Here is a 21132-nt window from a genome sequence, read left to right on the forward strand (position 1 = left end):
TTGCTACAGAATCAAGTGTTTTTGGTCTCGGTCATCGTGGGAGGAATAAAAGAATCGATCTCGAGGTGCAAACAAAGCCCTTAGAACTACTTGATTATTTGTATCGATCTATAGTGGTAAAATCTATTCAAGGCATTCAGCTGACAGCCTTGTCCAGAGCGACGAGCATCCAGCCAGTCAGAAGCAACGCAAATGTGGAGTCGGCCGGATGGGCAACTCGCGTCGGAACAGTTCTCCCTCCGCGATGTCGTCCAGTCCGTTGACTTCCACCGACTGACTCAAGGGCGATCGGGTTGATTGGAGACGTCTTTCGAACTTCCGACGCCATACGTCCACGGGCCGCCGTGATGGAGAGAGTAGTCCACGAGCAACGCGTTGGAGTTGGGAGTCTGGGGTCTTTCAAGTTGAAACGATGTTCGTCGCGACTGAAGTGAAAATCCACCCGCGCGGCGCGTGTTTCCACGCGCACGTTACCCACCTGCCTGCTTTTGGAGTTTGTCTTGTTTAGTCCCCGTCACTTCCCCCGCGCAGCCTTCCACCGATCCTCCTTTTAGGTAATTGATGGAAAGTGACGACTGACAGGAGGCGGATCCGTCGCCGGAGCCCTTTTCGCCCCTAAAACGTAACAAGCTTCAAAAGTTCAAAAGTCCCCCCCCCGAGAGCTGCCCGCGAGAAACACCCCCCCGACGGGCGACGCGCTTTCCCCGGGGTCCTGGGTTTCCCACGCCCGTCATGTGACGAGGGAGGAGACGGAGAGACAGCCGAGGAAGAGCGCGGCAGAGAGGGAGATGGCGCAGGCTCCCCCACAGTCCTTGGCGTTTTCCTAGAGCGGGGGGGAAAGAGAGGGGACGGTTAGAGCGACCGGCGCGGCGGAGGCGTCGCGTCGGCGGGGGAAACGGCGGACGGAGCAACGGGGAGCAGACCTGAGAGTGGTAGGCGTGGCACGACTCCGGCCGCCTGCGAATCTTCTGCGACTTCATCCGGTTGCACTTCACCGAGGCGTTGTGTGCCGCGGGGTCAAGGAGCTTAGCCTGCACCTTCACTGTTCCACATCGAAACGAAAAGCTGCTTTGCTTTGCTTTTTTTTTTTTTTTCCCGTCTGTACTTTTTACTCTGCTGCAACAGTTCTTTGAGTGAGTGGGTGAATCTTTACAAAGACATACTGTTACAAAGGGCTTTACAAGCAGAGAAAAATAAAATAAAGTCGATTTAATAAGGTAAAAAATGCAGAGCAAGCAGAATGAAATATGAGTTAGAGACAAGGCCGACAAATTTACACTAAATGTATTTGTGTATTTTGAAATGACTGACACCACCTATACTGTTTTTTTTTTTTAATATACATTTTAACAATGATACGCATTGAACATCTGTAGAAAAATCATTTATGAAGCATTATAGAATCAATTATACCCAGGGCACTGGATATGACAAGTACGCTGACTTTTAATACTTCTACAGCAAGCACTGCTGCAGTTGAGTTTACATAAGTGGAAATGTCAACGTGGTACTTTCACTGGGGTCATTTTGTGTGTGCGTATTTTCACTTTTAATGAAGTAAAAGCTCTGGGTACATCTTCCACCACCGTGTGATAGTAGCTTAGTCCTGTATTAAACGGACATATTTCAGAGTCAGAATCAGTTTATTTCCATAAACAAGTCATTTGTCTCGGTAAGGTTTGATGCATTGTTGTACAGACAGACGAGATATATACCGAAATATACAGATACAGTCCATAAAATATACAGAATGTACTAAATGTGTTGTCTCTCACACTCGCACACACACGCACACGCACACACAGCCCTTAGCAAAGGATATATTTGACCTCTTTGGGCTCCAAGGTGATGGGCGGGTATTGTCTGGAACAGTCACAGTCTGCTTGCGTCACCAACATCAACATGTTGCTTTCTGGCACCTGCTGCACGACAAACATCCTGCCAAAAAAGGCGCGCGCACAGACACACACACACACACACACACACACACACACACACACACACACACACACACACACACACACACACACACACACACACACACACACACACACACACACGTCATTCCTGGACATCCACGTCATTCGACAGTACAAGTGAATTTTACGTATTTTTCTGGGCTGTGTCTACTGTGCAGCCTGAAATCTCCCCCCAGGGATCAATGCAGTGTAATCTTATGGTACAAACTGTGAGGTCATTCGAATTATTCACCACAATTCAAATGTATATTCACTTTAGGCTAGCGAGGGGTGGGGGGAGGAGGGGTTGTCAATGCCCATTTCTGTTTTGATTTAAAATATGTAAAGGTCAGAATGAAGTTTCTGTGCTATGAAAGTGAAATTAAGAATTGTCATGACAATTTGTTAAGTTAAACTTATTTTAATGGAAATTGTGTTTTGTATTGCCAATGCAAGGGTGCCAAGATTTCCGGCCACGGCTATCATACACACCCTGAACTGAAAACAACACCGCATCGTTCCAAAGACAGCAAGCTTGTGATGATGACAGGCTACAGATGAACTGGATGGTTGAGTTTCAGGTGATCTGGAATAATCATCTTCATTCATTGTGAGGTTACTCTTCTTTTAATAGAATATAGAATTATTATTGTGTTGATATTGTACCTAACAGTTATTACTTCATACTGTTTTAGAAGTGCATCATTTGCGCTGGAATAATGTTGGCAATGACAATCATGTTTCACTCCACCTCATTTCCTGCATTTAGAAATGCCGAAAACAACATTCTCTTTGGGGCAAAGAAAAATTAAAAAATCCAAATTTCCCTTATTCCAATTGTACTTCATGTTTGCGTTAAAAATCAGTGAAAATAATAAAGTGGTTAAATTGCATTTAACAATGTTTAACTTCAACTTTGACACATGAGGATCCAACTAATCCGAGTTGTTCCAAAGTTATTACTTTTTAATTTGTGGCGCCGTTTTGCGTTGTGCCGCTACTGGACTCATGGGGGCGCCAACGCTCTACACACCCTGAGCTCTGCATTGGAATAATGACTCTCATTTCTACCTTCCGCCTTTAAACGTCACATAAACACACTGTACACCTTGTCTTCTATCCGCTAGCCATATGTTCTCATTTATTGTTTTTCACTCACACACACACTCATGCACGCACGCACGCAGACGCACCGCGCGCTCACACACACACACACACACACATACACACACACACACACACACACACCACTATCACTCCTCTCATTCTATATTTGTCGCTCTCTCTTTTCACTTTTCTGACAATGCGGTCATTCCTTCCCTCCTTAACTTTCCCGAAAGTCACCCCTGATTTGTTCCTCCTTCTGTCTCTACCTAATGCATGCGCGGCTCTACCCATCTCATCCCCCACCTGTCTCATTCTATTTCTTTATTTCATTACTCTCTCTCTCTCTCTCTCTCTCTCTCTCTCTCTCTCTCTCTCTCTCTCTCTCTCTCTCTCTCTCTCTCTCTCTCTCTCTCTCTCTCTCTCTCTCTCTCTCTCTCTCTCTCTCTCTCTCTCTCTCTCTCTCTCTCTCTCTCTCTCTCTCTCTCTTTCCATTTTGCAGTCAGACACACTCGTACGCGTGGGAGTGCGCAAGCGCGCGCACACACACACACACACACACACACACACACACACACACACACACACACACACACACACACACACACACACACACACACACACACACACACACACACACACACACACACACACACACACCTTCAATATGCAAAGCCTCAGAAAACGGATTTCATAATTCAACATGACCAGCGTGGGGCTCGGAGATGGATGTGCTGCAGATTTTGTGTGTGTATGTGTGTGTGTGTGTGTGTGTGTGTGTGTGGATATACTGCGTACTTCTGGCATCGCCCACACTTGATGAGACTGTTGGTCTCCTTGATTGATGGCTCGTAGACGAAGCTGGGGTACTCCGTATCACATGGCTGAAGGATGTCTAAGTTCTTCTTATGGGAGGCTGAGAGATAAATGAGATAAGGATGAGGTGTGTGTGTGTGTGTGTGTGTGTGTGTGTGTGTGTGTGTGTGTGTGTGAGAGAGAGAGGGAGAGATATACAGATACAGTATATAGACAATATTTTAACGGGTGATGATTAACAGGTGGACAGTTTACCTCAGTAAGTGAAACACTGGCCACTGCATGAATACATTTGCACTCATACCTCGGATACCTACTGCAGCCCAATTCTATGATTTATCCCCCCCCACACACACACACACACACCCTTGTACTGGTATCAAAGTGTGGTCCGAGTGAATACACCTGGTTAGTGAGGACCCATAACCCAAAGTCAATTTTGAGACCAGTCCTCACAAGTATAGTAAAACAAACACACAGACACACACACACACACACACACACACACACACACACACACACACACACACACACACACACACACACACACACACACACACACACACACACACACACACACTTCACAATGTGAGGGTGTTGCTGATGGATACTCACACACTGTGAAAGATGCCTTTGCTGGATGGAGGAGTGATGAAGCGAGGGAAGAGGAGGAGGAGGAGAAAGCAGATGATTGAAGGGTCACGTAATGATGATGAACATTGGAGCGATGAAGGGATGATGATGAGGGAGGAGAGGAGATGGACATGAGACGGTTACCCCAAACTGACCTTCACACTGGTAAACACGCACTCTGGTTAATTCACTCGCACGACATACTATGATTAATGTAATAATAGCATAGAATCACATTAACATACCTGTGTGTCATCCATGTCCTTATTTTCAGTTTTTGGGGTCCCTTTCAACAAACTAATTACAGTAAATGTGTGAACACCCTATTCTGGTCATGTAATCGTCTTTGTACTGTTATTGCTTTTCTATTTTTATTTTGTATGCATACTATAAACATTTGCACAAATTGCACAACTTCCATCGGTGACTTTGTTGACCCAGTGGTGTATGCTTACTGCTCATTGCTTCAAACTGTCAAATGTGAGGTTTGTTTTTTCTGTCCATTTCTTCAGCCGTGTATATTTGATGTTTTGCCGTTGGGTTTACGGTACATCACCATTTTTTTTTCTCATTTAGGTTTGGCTTTCTGGCTCACTGCTAGTTTTATTTTATTAGTTATTGTTTATTACCTCATTTTTCTGGTAATTCTATCTATCTATCTATCTATCTATCTATCTATCTATCTATCTAGTATCTATTTAGTATCTATCTATCTATCTACTGTATCTATCATCGATCTGTCTGTCTGTCTGTCTGTCTGTCTGTCTATCTGTATTTGGCAGGTAAATTACAAAGATAATGTTCATATATGAAGACATTTGTGAATGGAATGAGAAGCTGAATCTGGTGCATCCCTCATATCACATTAACAAGTTACATTCCTCACCATCAGCAAAATGATCTGTGTGCCAAAGGCCGCAGATGTTAAACTCCAACAGGAACCTAGAGAATAGATAGGGGGGACAAAGGGGGCAAAAAGGGTCAATGACATCATTATGTCATATTATTAAACAGAGTTTTGCTTTTCTTTCTACGGATCGTAGAGTTGAAGAAGAAAGAAGAAGAAAATCGATTGTTTGGTTTAAAAAAAAAACCCCAATACATTATTTTTTTTTATCTTGCCTACTGTTTTCTTGTTGCTACTTTCTTTTATTATAAAAAAACACAGAATTGAATTGAGAAAAGCCGTAATATAAAAAGAAAAACGACAAATATTTCTTTCAATTGGAAGGGCACAACAGCAGCAGCCAGCACTGGCGGGCCCCTGGCAACACTTACAGCAGGAAATTGGAGAGGAACCACTTGAGGACCGCAACCAATCCGTAGATTGGCTGTAGACACAGAAGATTAAAGCATAAAAATAGATAGAAGCAAAACCTACGTTGAGAATAATATACATAGTAATATGCATACAGTAATATTATTTGGATATAATGCAAACTTGTAGTACAGCACAAGAGCCAGGTAAAATGTTAATTAACAAAATGTTGAATATATTATTTATTATTTATATATTATTTTATATACAATATAATCAATCAATCAATCTCTATATCTATCTATCTCTAGAGAATTTCTAAGTGGTTCATGACACATAGACATGCAACAACTCTAGCAATATTAACTGTGTGCGTTTGTGTTTGTGTGGGCGCGGGCCCACACAAACACAAACACACACAGTTAATATTCTTTGTATACATACACTGAGAAGTGGACGGGCACTGTTGGCAGAATGCGGGTTCATCTTACACATAGCCTGGTAGTCGAACAAAGACACCCTGAGGGTAGAGGAACACACACACACATACACGAACACGCATGCACACACACACACACACACACACACACACGCACACACTTTATTTATTTACTTCTGTGGCGTCCTTAATCCCACAAAAGAACAGAATGTCACCAGAAACACACCAGAGGTAAAATATGTCAAAACAGCACAAGCAACAAACCGACTCTCCTCCGAAGGCATGAATGAGCCGCTATAATGAGTTAAAAAAAAACAAAAAACCTCTGCACTCTCTTTTTAGAATATTTGAGTAATGTTTCAATACTTTAATGAACACTTGGCAGGTGCCGAGTACTAAATTTGTACGTATGTGCACTTACAGTACGCTCCTGTTTCTCTCGCTCACACACACACACACACACACGCACACGCACACGCATACGCACACACACACACACACACACACACACACACACACACATCAAACACAACCACTCAGGCACATGCATGAATGCATGCACAGAAACAGTTATGTAATATCCCATGTCAAATGAAGCGTGGAGAATTCTTTTAGCTGTTTAAAAATAGCACATCACTCATGAGACTTCAAACATAAAAGATGGGCGAAGAAATAACCCGGAAAAATAAATCCGGAGCAGTCTAAGGAGCTCCACTGGGGAAACGAGCGGGGAAGGCATTCAAGAGCACGGAGAACAATAAGACACGGATCTGGTCGGGTCAAGTATCTGCCCTGGGAGTAGACCGAGAGCAACAGTACCAGGCGGGCAGAGGGGCCGGTATCCCGAGCCTCAGTAATACCCAAGACGGCATTTAGGATATGATCAGTTTGTCTCAATCAGAGTAAAGGTCACCCCCGGAACTTAAGCCCGCGCTGCTGCTGCCAGCAGGGGGCGCATGAGGCTGATGACCAGGACGGGGGCAACGCGCGGCCTTCAGCCACAGCCTGATACACGAGGAAGGAGGAGAAAGGGCTTCAGAGGTCGGCAGGAAATACTGGAATATTTTGTATTTGCTGGGATGGTCCCTACTCCTGATAAAGGCAAACTGTGAAACAGAGAAGCAGTTTAACCGCCGAGCCCGGCCGACTAGCCCGCCAGGTAAGCGCACGACTAACTAACTGATGAACGAGCCCACCAGCAGCACGGCAATTAAACCCACTCTTAATAGTCACTCTCAGGGAAAGCGAGCGGCCCGACCAGCGGATCAATAACCAGTCAGTCAGACGGTTATCCATGCGGCTGGAGAAGGTCAAGTCATTCAAGCCGGCCCGACCGCGGCCCCGCCTTACCTTTTGAACATGCCCATCCTGATCAACGTGGTCATCACGGATCCGTCCACTTGGCCGAAGAACCTCCCCACCTGCGAGGAGACGGGCGGGAGGGAGGACACGCGGTTGAAGGCGCGGCCGCGTGCCGAGGCGGAGAATCGCGTCAAACGGAAAGGTGGGAAATCAAACTGGTGTCATGGGGTCACGCTCCCTCGCGCATCTCATCGGGATTCCGCCCACGTGTTTTTTTTTTTTTTTTCTTCCCTGGCGACTCGTTTCCCGCTCTTCTTACCTGGCCCCCTCCCTCAGAACGCCCCGCCCCTGCCGCCCGGGTCTCCCCCCCTTCTCTCTCCCCCCCTTCTCTCTCCCCCTGCTTCTGTTCCTTCGTCTGTCTTTGACCTGTCTGCGAACCGCACACTTCATTATTCATCCCATCCCTTCTCCTTTGTGTCATGGTTACAGCGTGCACGGTTTAATATTGTGTCTGTACAGGATTGGAGTGAGTTTGTTTATGCGGTAAATTATTGTTTTGTGCCATGCTGTAATCTACTCTGTGTTTTATACAGTGTTGGGCACTGGCTTATTAGAATTGCATTATTATATACTTGCTACACAACATTCGCTAAAAATTACTAAAATGGAAACTTTTACATTTATTAAAAATTTAAAATAAGAACTAATACAAACCTTCAAAGTGACACTAAAAACTGACTCAAAAAAATAATAATTGTAAGTGAAAATGGGAAATGCAAACAAAAAAAAAGAAAATCTAAACTAAAGTGATGCTGGTTGGACCACTGCAATGTCAAAACAGAGAGGAAACTGGTGGAAAAAATACAGTTTCAGTTGAATATCTTATTGTTTGTTACTTTTTTTTTTGTTTCTCTCTCGCGAAATGAACAAAACTGTAATTTTTAACGAAAATGTATAATATTTCAGGACTAGTTATAGAAGAGCAAACCCCACAGACTTAAAACTCGGACCCAAAAATTCAGAGAAAAGGGTTATGATATAAAAACACACATATGAAAAATGAAAAAAGCCTGAACTGACGCAGCATTCTGATATTCTGTGCTCCCCTGTGTTACGTAATGCCAGGCTGGCTGGCGTCGTCCGCGACACACCTCCCTCAACTCTCTCGCGCTGTGCTGCTCATGCAGATTTGGTGATTCACTTGGCTGACGCACGTTTTGTGCTTTTTTTCCCAGTTAGCGCGGATATGCGCGTCACCAAAATACATAAAGGCGGAAGAAAACAGGGCTCCCCGGGAGGCAAAAGTCAATAATGTAAGACGCGAGGAGGAGGCGGGAGTATAACGCCACAAGCAATTATGTTTTAAAGGCTTCACGCCCGCATCCGTTGTAACTGTCCCTGTCTCAGTACAAAGGGGATGGATTATTGCAGTTTTACCTCTTCCTCAGACAGCAGCATGGAAAATCTGAGGTGAAACCTGAGTTGATCATCTGCGGGGATTTTCGTTTTTGTGCTGTACAGCGCCTCTCGTGTAAACTTCTTACACCTTCACCCATTTTTCACAAAGGACTCCGAAACATATTTCACGGACCCGAGTGTGTTGTGTAACCAAATAACTAAAGCTATTAATTCAAGTGAGACGATATTTGTTTTTGCGGTCTGTTATGTCCCTAGTTGGATGCCTGGCGTTTCGGCCGGGGGCAGAGGCACCATCTGCACCGTTGTGTAACAAGGAAACCCAGGACGACATCACCTGAGCGCTCTCTCCACGCACATACTGTAAGGCGTGCGTGGCTTTTAAAAGAGATATACCGTAGCGGCTTTGATCGCCCTAAGTGCATCTTTTTGGTTTTCCCCGCGACGGCGGCGAGTTTTTTTGGAGGCCCGTGGACCTCAACGGCACCGCAACGGGACGAATAGGCTGAAAAGCGCTTGGACTCACATCACCGCGCTGCTTGGAGATGATGACAAAGCCGTTGTTGTCAATCAGGTAGCAGGCGATATCCTGGGGGGAGAGAGCGAGGGAGAGAGAGAGAGAGAGAGAGAGAATGTAACATACAGTATTTTCACAGAACAAGACCTGAGAAGCGTCACGTAATGAACCACAGAGTCAGAAAACTCTACTCACGAAGCTGTCGCAGCGAAGGGGGCAAACTCCCTCGACGTCGGAACACTGCGGGTGGAGAGCGACGGACAAGACAACATACGTTAGAACGAAGGGAGTCGCAGCAGAGCGCACCATGAGCAAGTTTGACAATTTCACAAGCCACCGCGGGGCCGACATTCAGACGGAACTGACGGCGCGTGAAGGTGAAATGTGACAGCGATATAATATCACATGTAGACGCGCGCCAGTGTTTGTGGGCGACACCTGTCTCACAACACATGTGGGAGCACATGTTCTTTCAGTGTTTGAGTGTGTGCGCAGGCGTTGTTTGTACTGGTGTGTGTGTGTGTGTGTGTGTGTGTGTGTGTGTGTGTGTGTGTGTGTTTGTGCGTGCGTGTGTGTAGACGGCTAAGTCTGTCTGTGTGTGAATGGGCGTCCATGCGGCTGTGGGGAGGTGACGATTTGTGTGTGGTGTTTGTGAAAGTGCTCAGCTTGACAGAGGATGCTATTCCTGTGTGTGGGTGTCTCTCTCTCTCTCTCTCTCTCTCTCTCTCTCTCTCTCCCTCTCTCTCTGTGTGACTAGTGGTACAGCATCCAATCTATTAAAGTGAAGTGTGAAGCTGCATTCGCTGTGCTCAGCAGGTGCCGAGGACGCTGTTAAATTTGGTTCAGCGGGAAAAAGCGCTGGAGCCGCGTTGGAAAAAGGGAAAAGTGGAGTGGGCCGTTGAATAGAGCGACGCCGGAGCGATTACTTACATCTGTGTCATTTGGCTGAGGTGGAAGACACGTTCCAGATAAAGAGGAGGGAAGATGAAGTGAGAACAAAGAGGGCGAGGGGGGGGGGAGGGAGAGGGAGAGGGAGAGAGCGAGAGGGAGAGAAAAGGAGAGAAAATGACTTTATTCATTCAATCAATAAGCACATTAGGCAACACGGAGCCAAGGCCATCGCAACTTGCAGCCTTGTAACCTTCGTTTCATAGGAGTTACACGTCAAATAATCCGCCGCGGTGCACTTTTGCGGAGACGTTTGCGGCAGCGATCCTCATGTTACATTCATGCCGATTTAACCACGTTTAACCGAAATGGATCGTAATGAATTCAATTTAATTTTAACGCAACTGAAAAGCGCCGGATTTTCATGGATAATTATCACATTCCCTCTCACAACGGCGCTCCGTCCTGGGCTTCGTTAAGGCGCGAGCGGGGCGCTCCGGTGTCTCCTTCCATTGGTTTTCCGCGCGGACCGTAATTCCCCGGTTCGCACGTCGGGGTTCTGTGGAGCGTGGCCAAAGTGTGAATTGGGCTATTGATCTTCCTTCAGGTCGTCGTTTTTAAATTTTTAAAAATTTTTTTTTATTAGAACGGATGCCCGAGCGCTCGCTCCCTGTCGCGCCGCCTTTCCGAAATTCACCGCAGCTCTCGGTGAAATAAAAACAACGGGGTTCTTTTCAAGATACTCGATATAGAGTGTGTGGGGGGGGGGGGACATCATTTTTTTCCCTGGCGTTCCATCTAGGCCGAAACCTCGCGGCCGGGCTTCAGAATGGCCTCTAATGGCCCTAATGCATCTCGACAGAAGAGATTTTCACAAAGAGTCCCAGTGAATTGGTCGAATGTATCTCGTCGGGGGGAGCGACGGACAGGGTCGAGGTGTGACCGATGGCGTCAACCACCGCTCTCTTTTTTTTTCCCCCCCCCCCCCCCTCAAAACCTCCATCCTCCTCCTACTGTGGGCTGACCTTCAGAGAAATAATGGCCCCGTGCTGCATACGTACGACTACGTATTACATGCGCGTGCTTTCGCGTTTCCCTTTCAGCCCCTTGAGTGTTGATGACTTTGCTGCATGGAAACTTTTAGTGGTGTCCTGTCCTCACAATGCACGGTGGGATACGACAGGGTAGTGTGCAGGGCTTGCATACAACAGTATTTCACTGGATGTAGATGTAGATAGTCGTGCTGGTACTTTTTGCGTACTCTTCCAGCATAGTACGCGACATACTAAAAGCTAATTCGGCAAACCAAATAGTCCAGTATCATAATATTAACGTAATACCAGTATCCCGCTTTTATTTTGTGCTAGTCAGAACTAAATTTAAAGCCATGCATTTAAACTTTTAACATCCATGGCCCCCCGCCCGTATCTGCGCCCGCCCTCCTTTCCCCATGACCCCCCCCCCCATTCTTAAGTTGAAGAAAATCTCCCCATTCAAATGAATTGGCTAAAATGTTGTTATTTGCAGCACAAAAAAAAGTCGGACAATTGTGCCCCGGGTCACAGATTCATAGATAGATACATTTTTGTGGATATGCGAAAAAGCACGATGCCGGTTGAAACAGTATGGTAGTGTGCCGTTTTGGACGCAGTGCTCGTGTTCGGCTTCGGGCTTATCCCTCACCTGGCCACCAGAGAGAGCTTTCTGGGAAATCGCCCATTTTCTCAGCCACACAGCAACTATGATGCCATTTTAATAGAAGAATATAAAAGACAAGTATATTACTACAACCAACAACCTAATCAAATATTATTATATATTATTTTCCATGTCCCTTTGTTTTCCAAAGAGAAAAAAGAGTGATCTAAAAACATCTACTTGTTGGTAACGCAATAGCGTGCATTGGATTGGTTGTCAGCAGAGAACAGTCTCTGAGTGGCTTGTGACACCTCAGGCCATGATGAGCATCCTCAATCTCTACTTAGGTTCCGCAGCGTTGCTGTGGTAGTTTTTCAGCATCGTGCGTGACAACGTGTTAGAGCATCGAGGTCGCCTCAGTCCCACAGCAGCGCGCACGCCCTGCACAGGGTGCCCTGGCGTCCGCTTCGTGACAGAGTGAATGAAAGACATATATCATCCCCTCGCTCCCATTACCGTCCCTTCACAACCTCCTGCTGCATCTCCCATATCAATCACCTGAGACGAAATATAGGCTCGCTGGACTGGGGCACACGTATGGGTCCTCATACCCTCTGATACGTGCGGTTAGGTATGGCTCTCACATAAGTCATTTTTATAGGTTAATATAACTTGTCTAAGTCAGGCAAAGTCATGACGTACGGTAATACCCACACATAGAAAGAAATACCCCGCACATTATATGTTAGTGTCAGGCATTTCTCTCTTTTTTCATCTCTATTAATCTATCATTCACACTTCAAGAGATCATCCACTATTTGCATTACTAGCTGATCTGAACTTTAGCACAAGAGTGTCAAGTCAATCAATCATGAATCTAAAAACTGATCCAAAAGGTCGGTAATATGACTAGGGGCCAAAATTGCGGTGCCTTACATTGGCTGCTTCAATTAAACATGGAGGGGCTCTAACATGTTGACGTGGTGCCGCCCCGGCCCGTCCGCCCCGGCCCGTCCTCCCCGGCCCGTCCGCCCCTGTCCGAGAGGGCACCGCTCCCCCCGCTCTGCCAATTTTGGGTCGAATAACCGTTCCTGCGAGGTGGAAAAATCTCTGTCTGTAAGCACTTTGTGCCGTCGCAAAAGCATCACGGAGCTCTTGGCAAAAAGCGCTGCAGTTCGTCTTTCACGGTGTGTACACCCCAGAGGTTTGCGGCAACTGAGCCGATGGTTTCTCCTTTCCTAATAAATACGTTGCTATTTTCTGCTGCTTTACATCACCCACACAAATGTTGGCGCGTTTATAACATGAAGGGACCTTTTTCCAAAGAAAAAAGGGGTATGCGTATAGGATTAATTATTCATAAGTTACTTACTTATTTTTGTCATCGTTATTTTTGTTACCTACACAAATTGCTATTATTTTCTTAGATTTTTTTGCTCTGTGTACGTCAGTCAAGCTCAATGCACAATGTCATGTTTAAAAAAACAAAACGCTTGTTTGGACTGTTCAGTGTCACAAATCCACATTTGTATTGGATCGTCAACGAGGGAAATCGATGGTCAAAATCGGGCTTCCCTCAACTTATTTAACTTACGAGGGGAAACGTTTCCATCCAGGCGCAATGGGGCTGGAGCTCCACTGGGGGTGACCAGCGCACACTGACACTCCAGCGGTGTGAGTAATTCCTGGCTCCATGGTTGTGGTTGCTAAACGGTCATTCATTCTATTCCGTTTCCCATTGGTCACGGTTGAAAGATGACAGTAAGTACCTTCCCCCTTGTGGGAGTGGAGCACTCCAAATAGGCAGTGGAGAGGATTTCATTGACACTCATAAACCTATATAGGCACGCACGCAGGCACGCACGCAGGCACGCACGCACACTATGAAATAAATATGCTTGACACTGAGAACATGACATGAAGATAAGATGCTTATGTAATCCATCAGAGGAGATGAGAGAAAAGAGGTCGGGGGTGGGGGGGCGGGGAGTGTAGAGAACAGAAAGAGAAAAGGGGACGAAGCAGAGAGTTGGAGGAGAAGGAGCAAGGAGGAGAGTGAGGTGAAATGATCGTTATAAGTGTCATGACAATGAGGGAAGGGAATTTTGTGGATAGGAAAGGAAACAAGGAGGAGGGAACAGGACACAAGCTACAAGGATAGAAGAAGGGCGTTAGGCAAAACATTATCAGATATTAAAAAGTGGCCATCCATAAAATCCTCTGTGTAGGGCGGATTAGGGGAGGGCGGAGGTCCCAGAATTCCATTTGAAACAGCAATGTTACTTTCCAACATCTGGCTTTACCCTCGTGCCGCTCAACATTATTCCTTCTTTTGATCAGTTCATTTGTTTTTTTCTCCTCGGTCCCTCGAGGCGTTGGGGATATATTTCCAGCCGATGGTGCTGTTCTTTTTATGTAAATGTTCCTCCATATCGACAGTTGACTGACCACAACAAATTCACCGCGGCTGTGCGATCGGTGCACTTTTGCAAGAACAGGTACAGGTGTTCCTTAAAAAGTGCCAACAAAACGATCATTTTTTTTAACAGGAATTATTCTATGGCCACGCACGGGCTTAAGAAGCAATTTGAAGCAATGCTGATGAGTTCCTAGTTGGTGAGTATGAGTACAGAATATGCAGACACAGTACATGCAGGACACACACACACACACACACACACACACACAAACATTCATTCCACCTTATTCATAACGCTGCAGTTCCACACACATACTACATGCACGCACGGCGGAGACACCGGTTGGAGTGCACACCACCCCTGGTCACGATCCATCATTTCCCCGCCCGCCCTGCCGCCTTAATGCTCTTTTAACTGCTGTCATTTACAACCGCGGGAGGAGGGCAGGGGACCGACCTAGCCGTAAAAACACCTGCTACAGCAAAGGTCCCAGGGCAACTTCAATTCGGGCTTCACCTTCCTAAAAACGCTTTTCTTAATGGACTGGAAAGATCCTAATCGGAAAGACCTTTAAATCCGAATCTAAAGACCTTTAATGGCGCAACTCTCTCGCAGAGCCCCCCAAAAATAAATGCCTATAATATTTCCAGCTAATCTATTAGGAGGTGGTGTTGGCTGGAGTCTTCTTAAATGGTATGTGCTGCGGTAGGTGGGATAGCAAATTAAGCTTTGAATTAAGCGCATGTCAAATCATGCAAAGGCTTTTAAGAGCTGCAATTACCAACTTATAGAAGGCGGAGGAGAGAGGGGTTGGCTATAAAGCCTTTTCCAGAGGCAAAGGAAGAAATAGAGAAATAAATTCTATCGGTGCGGCCAGGGAGTTAAAGACACTGTCTCGTAACTGCAAAAATGAAGTGCCAAAAAATACTGCCAGCCGCTGTTCTCGACGCTTTATCACCCCAGCGGTGTTCTCCGTAGCTATGCGACAAAACCATACTCACTTAATTACTCCAAATTCTTAGACCCACAGCTAATCGCATAGAACAATGAACGTTAAATACAAATCCTAAGACAATCTAAGATCACCCCCTGTTGGTTTGTAACCTACCGGCCAACAGAATTAATATTGCACTTTTCACACGACCCTGAGGCTTTCATGACTGGATGATAGAAGCCATGTGTGTTTCGGCCAGAACTGAAAGATGGATTAAAACGTAAGTGGACGGGACTGGAAATTGTAAACAACAACTGCAAATGATATTTATATCCTGCCCCCTGGTCGGACTTAAATCACGGGGTTCCAGACGTAATGAAAGAATAAAATCAATGCTACTTTATGGGTTTTACACTGACCTGAGCAGTGGCGGCCCAGAACTTGGACTCCAGCAGGTCCAGCGTCATCTGCATCCCGATGGCTGCAGACAGGGAGAGAGAGAGAGACGGGGAGAGAGAGAGAGAGAGAGAGAGAGAGAGAGAGAGAGAGAGAGAGAGAGAGATCAATAAAGTGCTGTTACATCAGTTGGGGCATAAGAGCCGATTGCAACGTTAACATTAGGAAGCACTTAAGCCTCCTTGTTTGTCTTGTTATCTGAACAAGGCATTAGTAGAGCGCATACAATAATGTAATTTGGATCCAAAAAGAAGTCAGAGTTACACAAAACCTGTGGTAGAACCGTGAGCTCCAATTCCACCAGATTTGGGGGAAGCAGCTGTGAAATTTCAGATGGCAATTGGTTTTATTTCACACTCTATTCTTGCCAGAATACATTGAACCAGCATTTATAGAAAACTACAAGGGCACCTGATCTGGTTCCAGTCACTTTTAATGCAGCTCCATGGGGAAGTTAACTAGAGCAGCGGTTCTCCAATTTCTTTTTTTTCTGGGGGACGCCAGCTGATTTTTCTGAACATGCACAAAAATAAGTAAGAAAATGTGCTTTTTTTTTTTTTTAAATAAAAACACATTTTATGAAATAATTCTCTCAGTTAAATGATTCAGCAGATGCACAATGAATAACATCAGTAGGCTACATTTTCCATCAGAGAGACTGAGTGTAGGAGACAGCACGCACCTGTGTGTGGAGGTGTACTTAACTACGCTACTGTTACGTTGAACATTGGCAAGTCGGAATGACGGGGTCGTCAGACTTTTTGACTCTTTTTTTGAGGGGTCGCCAGACTTTTTGACTTTTCTTATTTGGGTTCGCCAGCCAAAAGCGAACCCAAAAAAACCCCTGAACCATAGAACAGGCTCCGAAAAACACCCAGTGGACAAACTCATGTAATGCAGACGTACTGCTGTAGAACAATATACAAAAAAACTAAAATACCGTATCACTGTATGTTCTGTATCCGTCCAAATGGTGAAAAAAAAAGGAACATTTCCACAAAAGCTGATAAAAAAAAACCCAATGGTAAACTTTTAGAGGCAGCTTGATAACAAACAGACAAAGAATCCAACCGGAGCCAAATCACAACGTACTAAGTGGAGGTAATAAGTGAAAGGGGAGGAGGTAAATGGAGGCAGATGGGGATGAAGAATCAGGAGGACAAAGAGAGGGAGTGTAAGAGAGGGATGGACAAGAGGAGCGCACAGAGAACAAGGAGGAACTCAAATCTCAGTCCACACTTTGGAGAGGGAGAGCGACTGGGCCCGCGTGGATTTTTCCCCGGATTCGAGGCTGAGGTATTTAAGGAAGCCCTCGCTGTTGAGATTAGAAAACCATTTAACACATAATTGGCTTGATCCCCACATCTTCAGCCTGTGTGTGTGTGTGTGTGTGTGTGTGTGTGTGTGTGTGTGTGTGTGTGTGTCTGTGTCTCTGTCTGTGTGTGTGTGGTCAGTCTACACTCTTATTCACAAAAGATTCCCATATTACGCAAGCAAGCAAACACACGCACACACACGCACACACACACACACACACACACACACACGCACACACGCGCACACACACACACACACACACACACACACACACACACACACACACACACACACACACAGACACAGACACTCTGTGTAAGAGTGATTGCTTGTGTCAGCTCGGTGCAGCTCAGGGCTGTACTGTACGCCAGCGTCACAGTCAGCGCGGTAATGCAGAAAGGAAATTGTAATTGCATAAGTTCCCAGCGTAACACACACAAACATGTACATACTGTACATACATACACACTGCTGGGGAAGATACGACAGCTCACATTAGCATCAACGTTTTTCATTTCCCAGCATCCATTGCACTGCCATTTAGGAATAGCGTCTTTTTTTCAGTTCACTCTTCAGGCACACACACACACACGCACGCACACACACACACACACGCACACGCTTATGTACACGCAAACACACACACACACACACACACACACACACACACTAATTAATAGTTATGCATATAAATGTCTTGTGTTAACTTGCACACAAACACGCATATGCAGACAAAAAACAAACTAAACAACGAAACGCAGACTGCAACTTGAATGACGATAGGATTGACAATGATATGATACTGTATGATAACTCTATTTTGTATATAAATATATATATATATTTTTTTTTATTACTCTATTTCATATGAGAGTGAGAACAAAAATGTATGTTTAGTATTATTTCAGTAGACTCTAATGTGTATTGCAATCTATTCTGAATGAAGAATATTGGACATTCCGTTTGGCATGGCAATAAACATCCAAGTACATTGAGGAGCTGAACAAACTAAAACTAAACAGCCTCACTATCACTAATTCACTTCTTAATGCACGTGAAATAAGTCTCGAGCAATTAAAGATTGATCGCTTATTACTATATTATTCATCACAAAGCCGTAACAAGTGAAGTTGGCTGAGCCAAAGTTTGAGATGCAAGTGCTTCAATGTCATACTAATGTTGAGAACGTTATTTAAATATAAAATATGATATATATTTTAAAATATACAATTAAAACAAAGGAGAATTTTCTTTCAGTTTGGGACAATTTCCTCCTCTGAAAAGTTTGGTAACGGCAGGGCCAGGTTCAGGTGTCCCAAATATCCATAACCATATCTGTGTATCCCTAAAGCCCCTTTCCCACGTGGAATCCGTAACATTGAGGGATGAAAAAAATGTCCGGAAAAGTCAGTGGGCAGTCCTTCCCTCATTGGCCTCCTTTACGGAGGAGTTCCGTATGGAGTCTGCTCCCACTTAGATGACTGTTCTGGATACATGACGTCGTTCCCGTGCGAGCAGTGTCTGATATCGCACCACGCGAGACGAGGCAACAGGATGGGGTTTTTAGACCAGCCGTTCGCTCCCCGTCTCCCCGCGGACTCTTCCCTCCGTGGACGGAGCGGGGACAGAGCCCCCGTCCCCGGACGCAATAAACCTAAACCCAAAGTTATGAAATGAGTGTGATCATTTTCAACCTGTCCTACACTCTCTGCCTCCAGCCGTTCTCCCCGTCCGCTCGTTCCTCCCCCGGCTCTGTGCTGCAGTGGACCGCACGGTGGCACGGCGCCCCTCACTGTAAAAGATACGTCTAGGATCTGAGTGGCGTTTTTAAGAAGAAAAACAGTCAAATTGAAGAATATAAAGATCTGTCTCCGTAGAGACTGGACGTGTTTCAGTTTCTTATCTTTGCATCTTTGCTTCCCGAAAACACATCATTTAAAAAAATATTTGTACAAATAAACATTCTTTAAAACCCACTATTTGTGCATCATTTGGATTGGGCTCCGCCCCTACTTTACCGAAATGTTACTGCTCCCATTCCCGCACGCTTCCATTCACAGCCGTTCCGGCAATTACCCGGAACTGGTACTACAGCACTTCGAGAGTGAGGACATTTGCAGAACCACTGTTATAAAACATTGAGACTGGCTCCCATTCCCACACGACGCCGATAGAGAAAACTGCCAGCACATTTACGACTTTCAGTGAAAGAGGGAAACGGGCTCCATTAAAATTGAGAGAAACACAGACGTGCAACAACTCACAGGTTAATTGTTTTATTTTAAACCTTCATTTAACCAGGTGAGTCTCAGCGTGATTAAAAATCCAATTTTTCAAGAGGGACGCGGCCAAGAAGGCAGAGTAAAACACAGGGAACGTCAAGGTTATCACACAAAAAGGGGCAATAAGCCCTCGATAAACATAAAGAATCAAACGACCAAAACAAAAAACCCAAAAGCGGTGACGTTAACAATATTAAAGTTTTGAACAGAGACGCTGCCTCAAACCGCTTAGTTCCAAGACCTTTAAAACTGAAGCTTATTTCCCAGCGTCTCTATTTCGCACATCCTCTCTCCCTCTCTCTCACACACTTGCTCTTCCCGCTCATGTTCTCGTGTCTCGCTTTTTCGCCGTTTAAATATCTGGAAAGAAGGCTCCCTGAGGCAAAGCTGATGGCCAGCTCCTCACGGCCGACGGCGACCCCCTTAACCCTTGACGAGGTGTTGGAAGGCCAAAGCGGCTGGTGGCAGCAATCTGCCCTCACCTTCCCCTGTGTTCGGGCGGAGCGATAGGCAAAATCTAATTAAAACCTTTGCACTGATATGTGTGTGCGTGCGTGCATGCGTGTGTGTGTGTGTGTGTGTGTGTGTGTGTGTGTGTGTGTGTGTGTGTGTGTGTGTGTCTGTGTGTGTGTGTGTCACGCGTGAAATTGAACATGTTTGTGGATTTACGCTCGTGTAGAAGTGGGGACATTTTTGAACGTACCCCAACCTGTGTGTGTTATGTGCGCGCGCGCGTGTGTGTGTGTGTGTGTGTATACTTTGTTTCCGCCTGAGCATGTGTGTTTCAGCCACTTAATCTGAGTTGCAATTAGTGTGAACTGCCAATCAGAGAGGAGAGATGCTTTCATCGGGAAATGAATTAATGAATAAATAATTAAATAAACGAAGCAACCAAGAGCTGGAGCTAATTGTTTATTACACTAACGAGATGGAGGGAGGGAGGGAGGGAGGGAGGGAGAGGAGGGGCGGGGGGAGAAAAGGGGGGAGACACAAACAAAATGTCGGGCTGAGAGACAAAGGTGCAATAGAGATATGCTGCCAGACAGACAGACAGATAGACAGACAGACAGATGGATATGAATACAGGGGGATAGACGGACGGAGAGGGTAGACAGACAGAGCAAGACAGAGATCAGAAGCAAAATTGAGTCTCAGCTCGGCGACAAAAAGAAAAAAAGAAATGAGCGAAAACAGAGAGAAAGGAAACGGTTCGGGCGGAACAGGACTGGGCCGCCTCTTCCTGTAGGCAACGTAGGCGGCGGTGCCCACCGTGTTGTTTTTATTTTATTTTACTCTGTTTCCTACCTATTTTACTCTGTTTCCTACCTATTTTACTCTGTTTCCACCGTGCGTGACGGGGACACTTTCTCCGTCGCTGTCTGTCTTGCCTGCAGGGGGCAGGACAGACAGAGTCAGAGGGCCAGGAGGGAATGAGAGAGAAAGAGGCAAAGTCATCATGCACATCATCGTGTTTTTACTGCTCGGTCTTTGTCATTGAAGCAACTTGGGAAAGACCAAAACTGCAGACTGCCGTCTGTCTGTGTGTCTGTCTGTCTGTCTGTCTGCCTGCCTGCCTGGCTGTCTCTCTGCCTGGCTGTCTGCCTGCCTGCCTGCCTGTCTGTCTGTCTGTCTGCCTGTCTGCCTGCCCATCTGTCGGTCTGTCTGTCTGCTTGTTTGTCAGTCTGTCTGTCTGCCTGTCTGTCTGTCTCTCTCTGCCTGTCTGCCTGCCGATCTGCCCGTCTGCTTGTTTGTCA

General features: G+C 45.7%; 1 protein-coding gene across 1 annotated transcript in view; it reads right to left on the reverse strand.

Moving 5' to 3' along the window:
- Positions 1–370: 370 nt before the first annotated feature.
- cacna2d4a (calcium channel, voltage-dependent, alpha 2/delta subunit 4a) overlaps positions 371–21132 on the reverse strand; it is a gene marked incomplete at its 5' end in the record, with an annotated part of 96296 nt that continues 75534 nt past the window's right edge. Inside the window, 13 exons of the mRNA XM_080022614.1 lie at positions 371–823; positions 924–1031; positions 1830–1938; positions 3861–3978; positions 4494–4514; positions 5398–5453; positions 5790–5842; positions 6214–6289; positions 7559–7629; positions 9453–9515; positions 9639–9683; positions 10374–10388; positions 15743–15804. Coding sequence (XP_079878740.1) covers positions 731–823; positions 924–1031; positions 1830–1938; positions 3861–3978; positions 4494–4514; positions 5398–5453; positions 5790–5842; positions 6214–6289; positions 7559–7629; positions 9453–9515; positions 9639–9683; positions 10374–10388; positions 15743–15804 — 890 coding nt within the window. The 3' untranslated portion in view covers positions 371–730. The remainder of the gene's footprint in view (positions 824–923; positions 1032–1829; positions 1939–3860; positions 3979–4493; positions 4515–5397; positions 5454–5789; positions 5843–6213; positions 6290–7558; positions 7630–9452; positions 9516–9638; positions 9684–10373; positions 10389–15742; positions 15805–21132) is intronic.

Source organism: Zeus faber, assembly GCF_960531495.2.
Source record: "Zeus faber genome assembly, chromosome: 21".
In the NCBI taxonomy this organism is placed as follows: domain Eukaryota; kingdom Metazoa; phylum Chordata; class Actinopteri; order Zeiformes; family Zeidae; genus Zeus; species Zeus faber.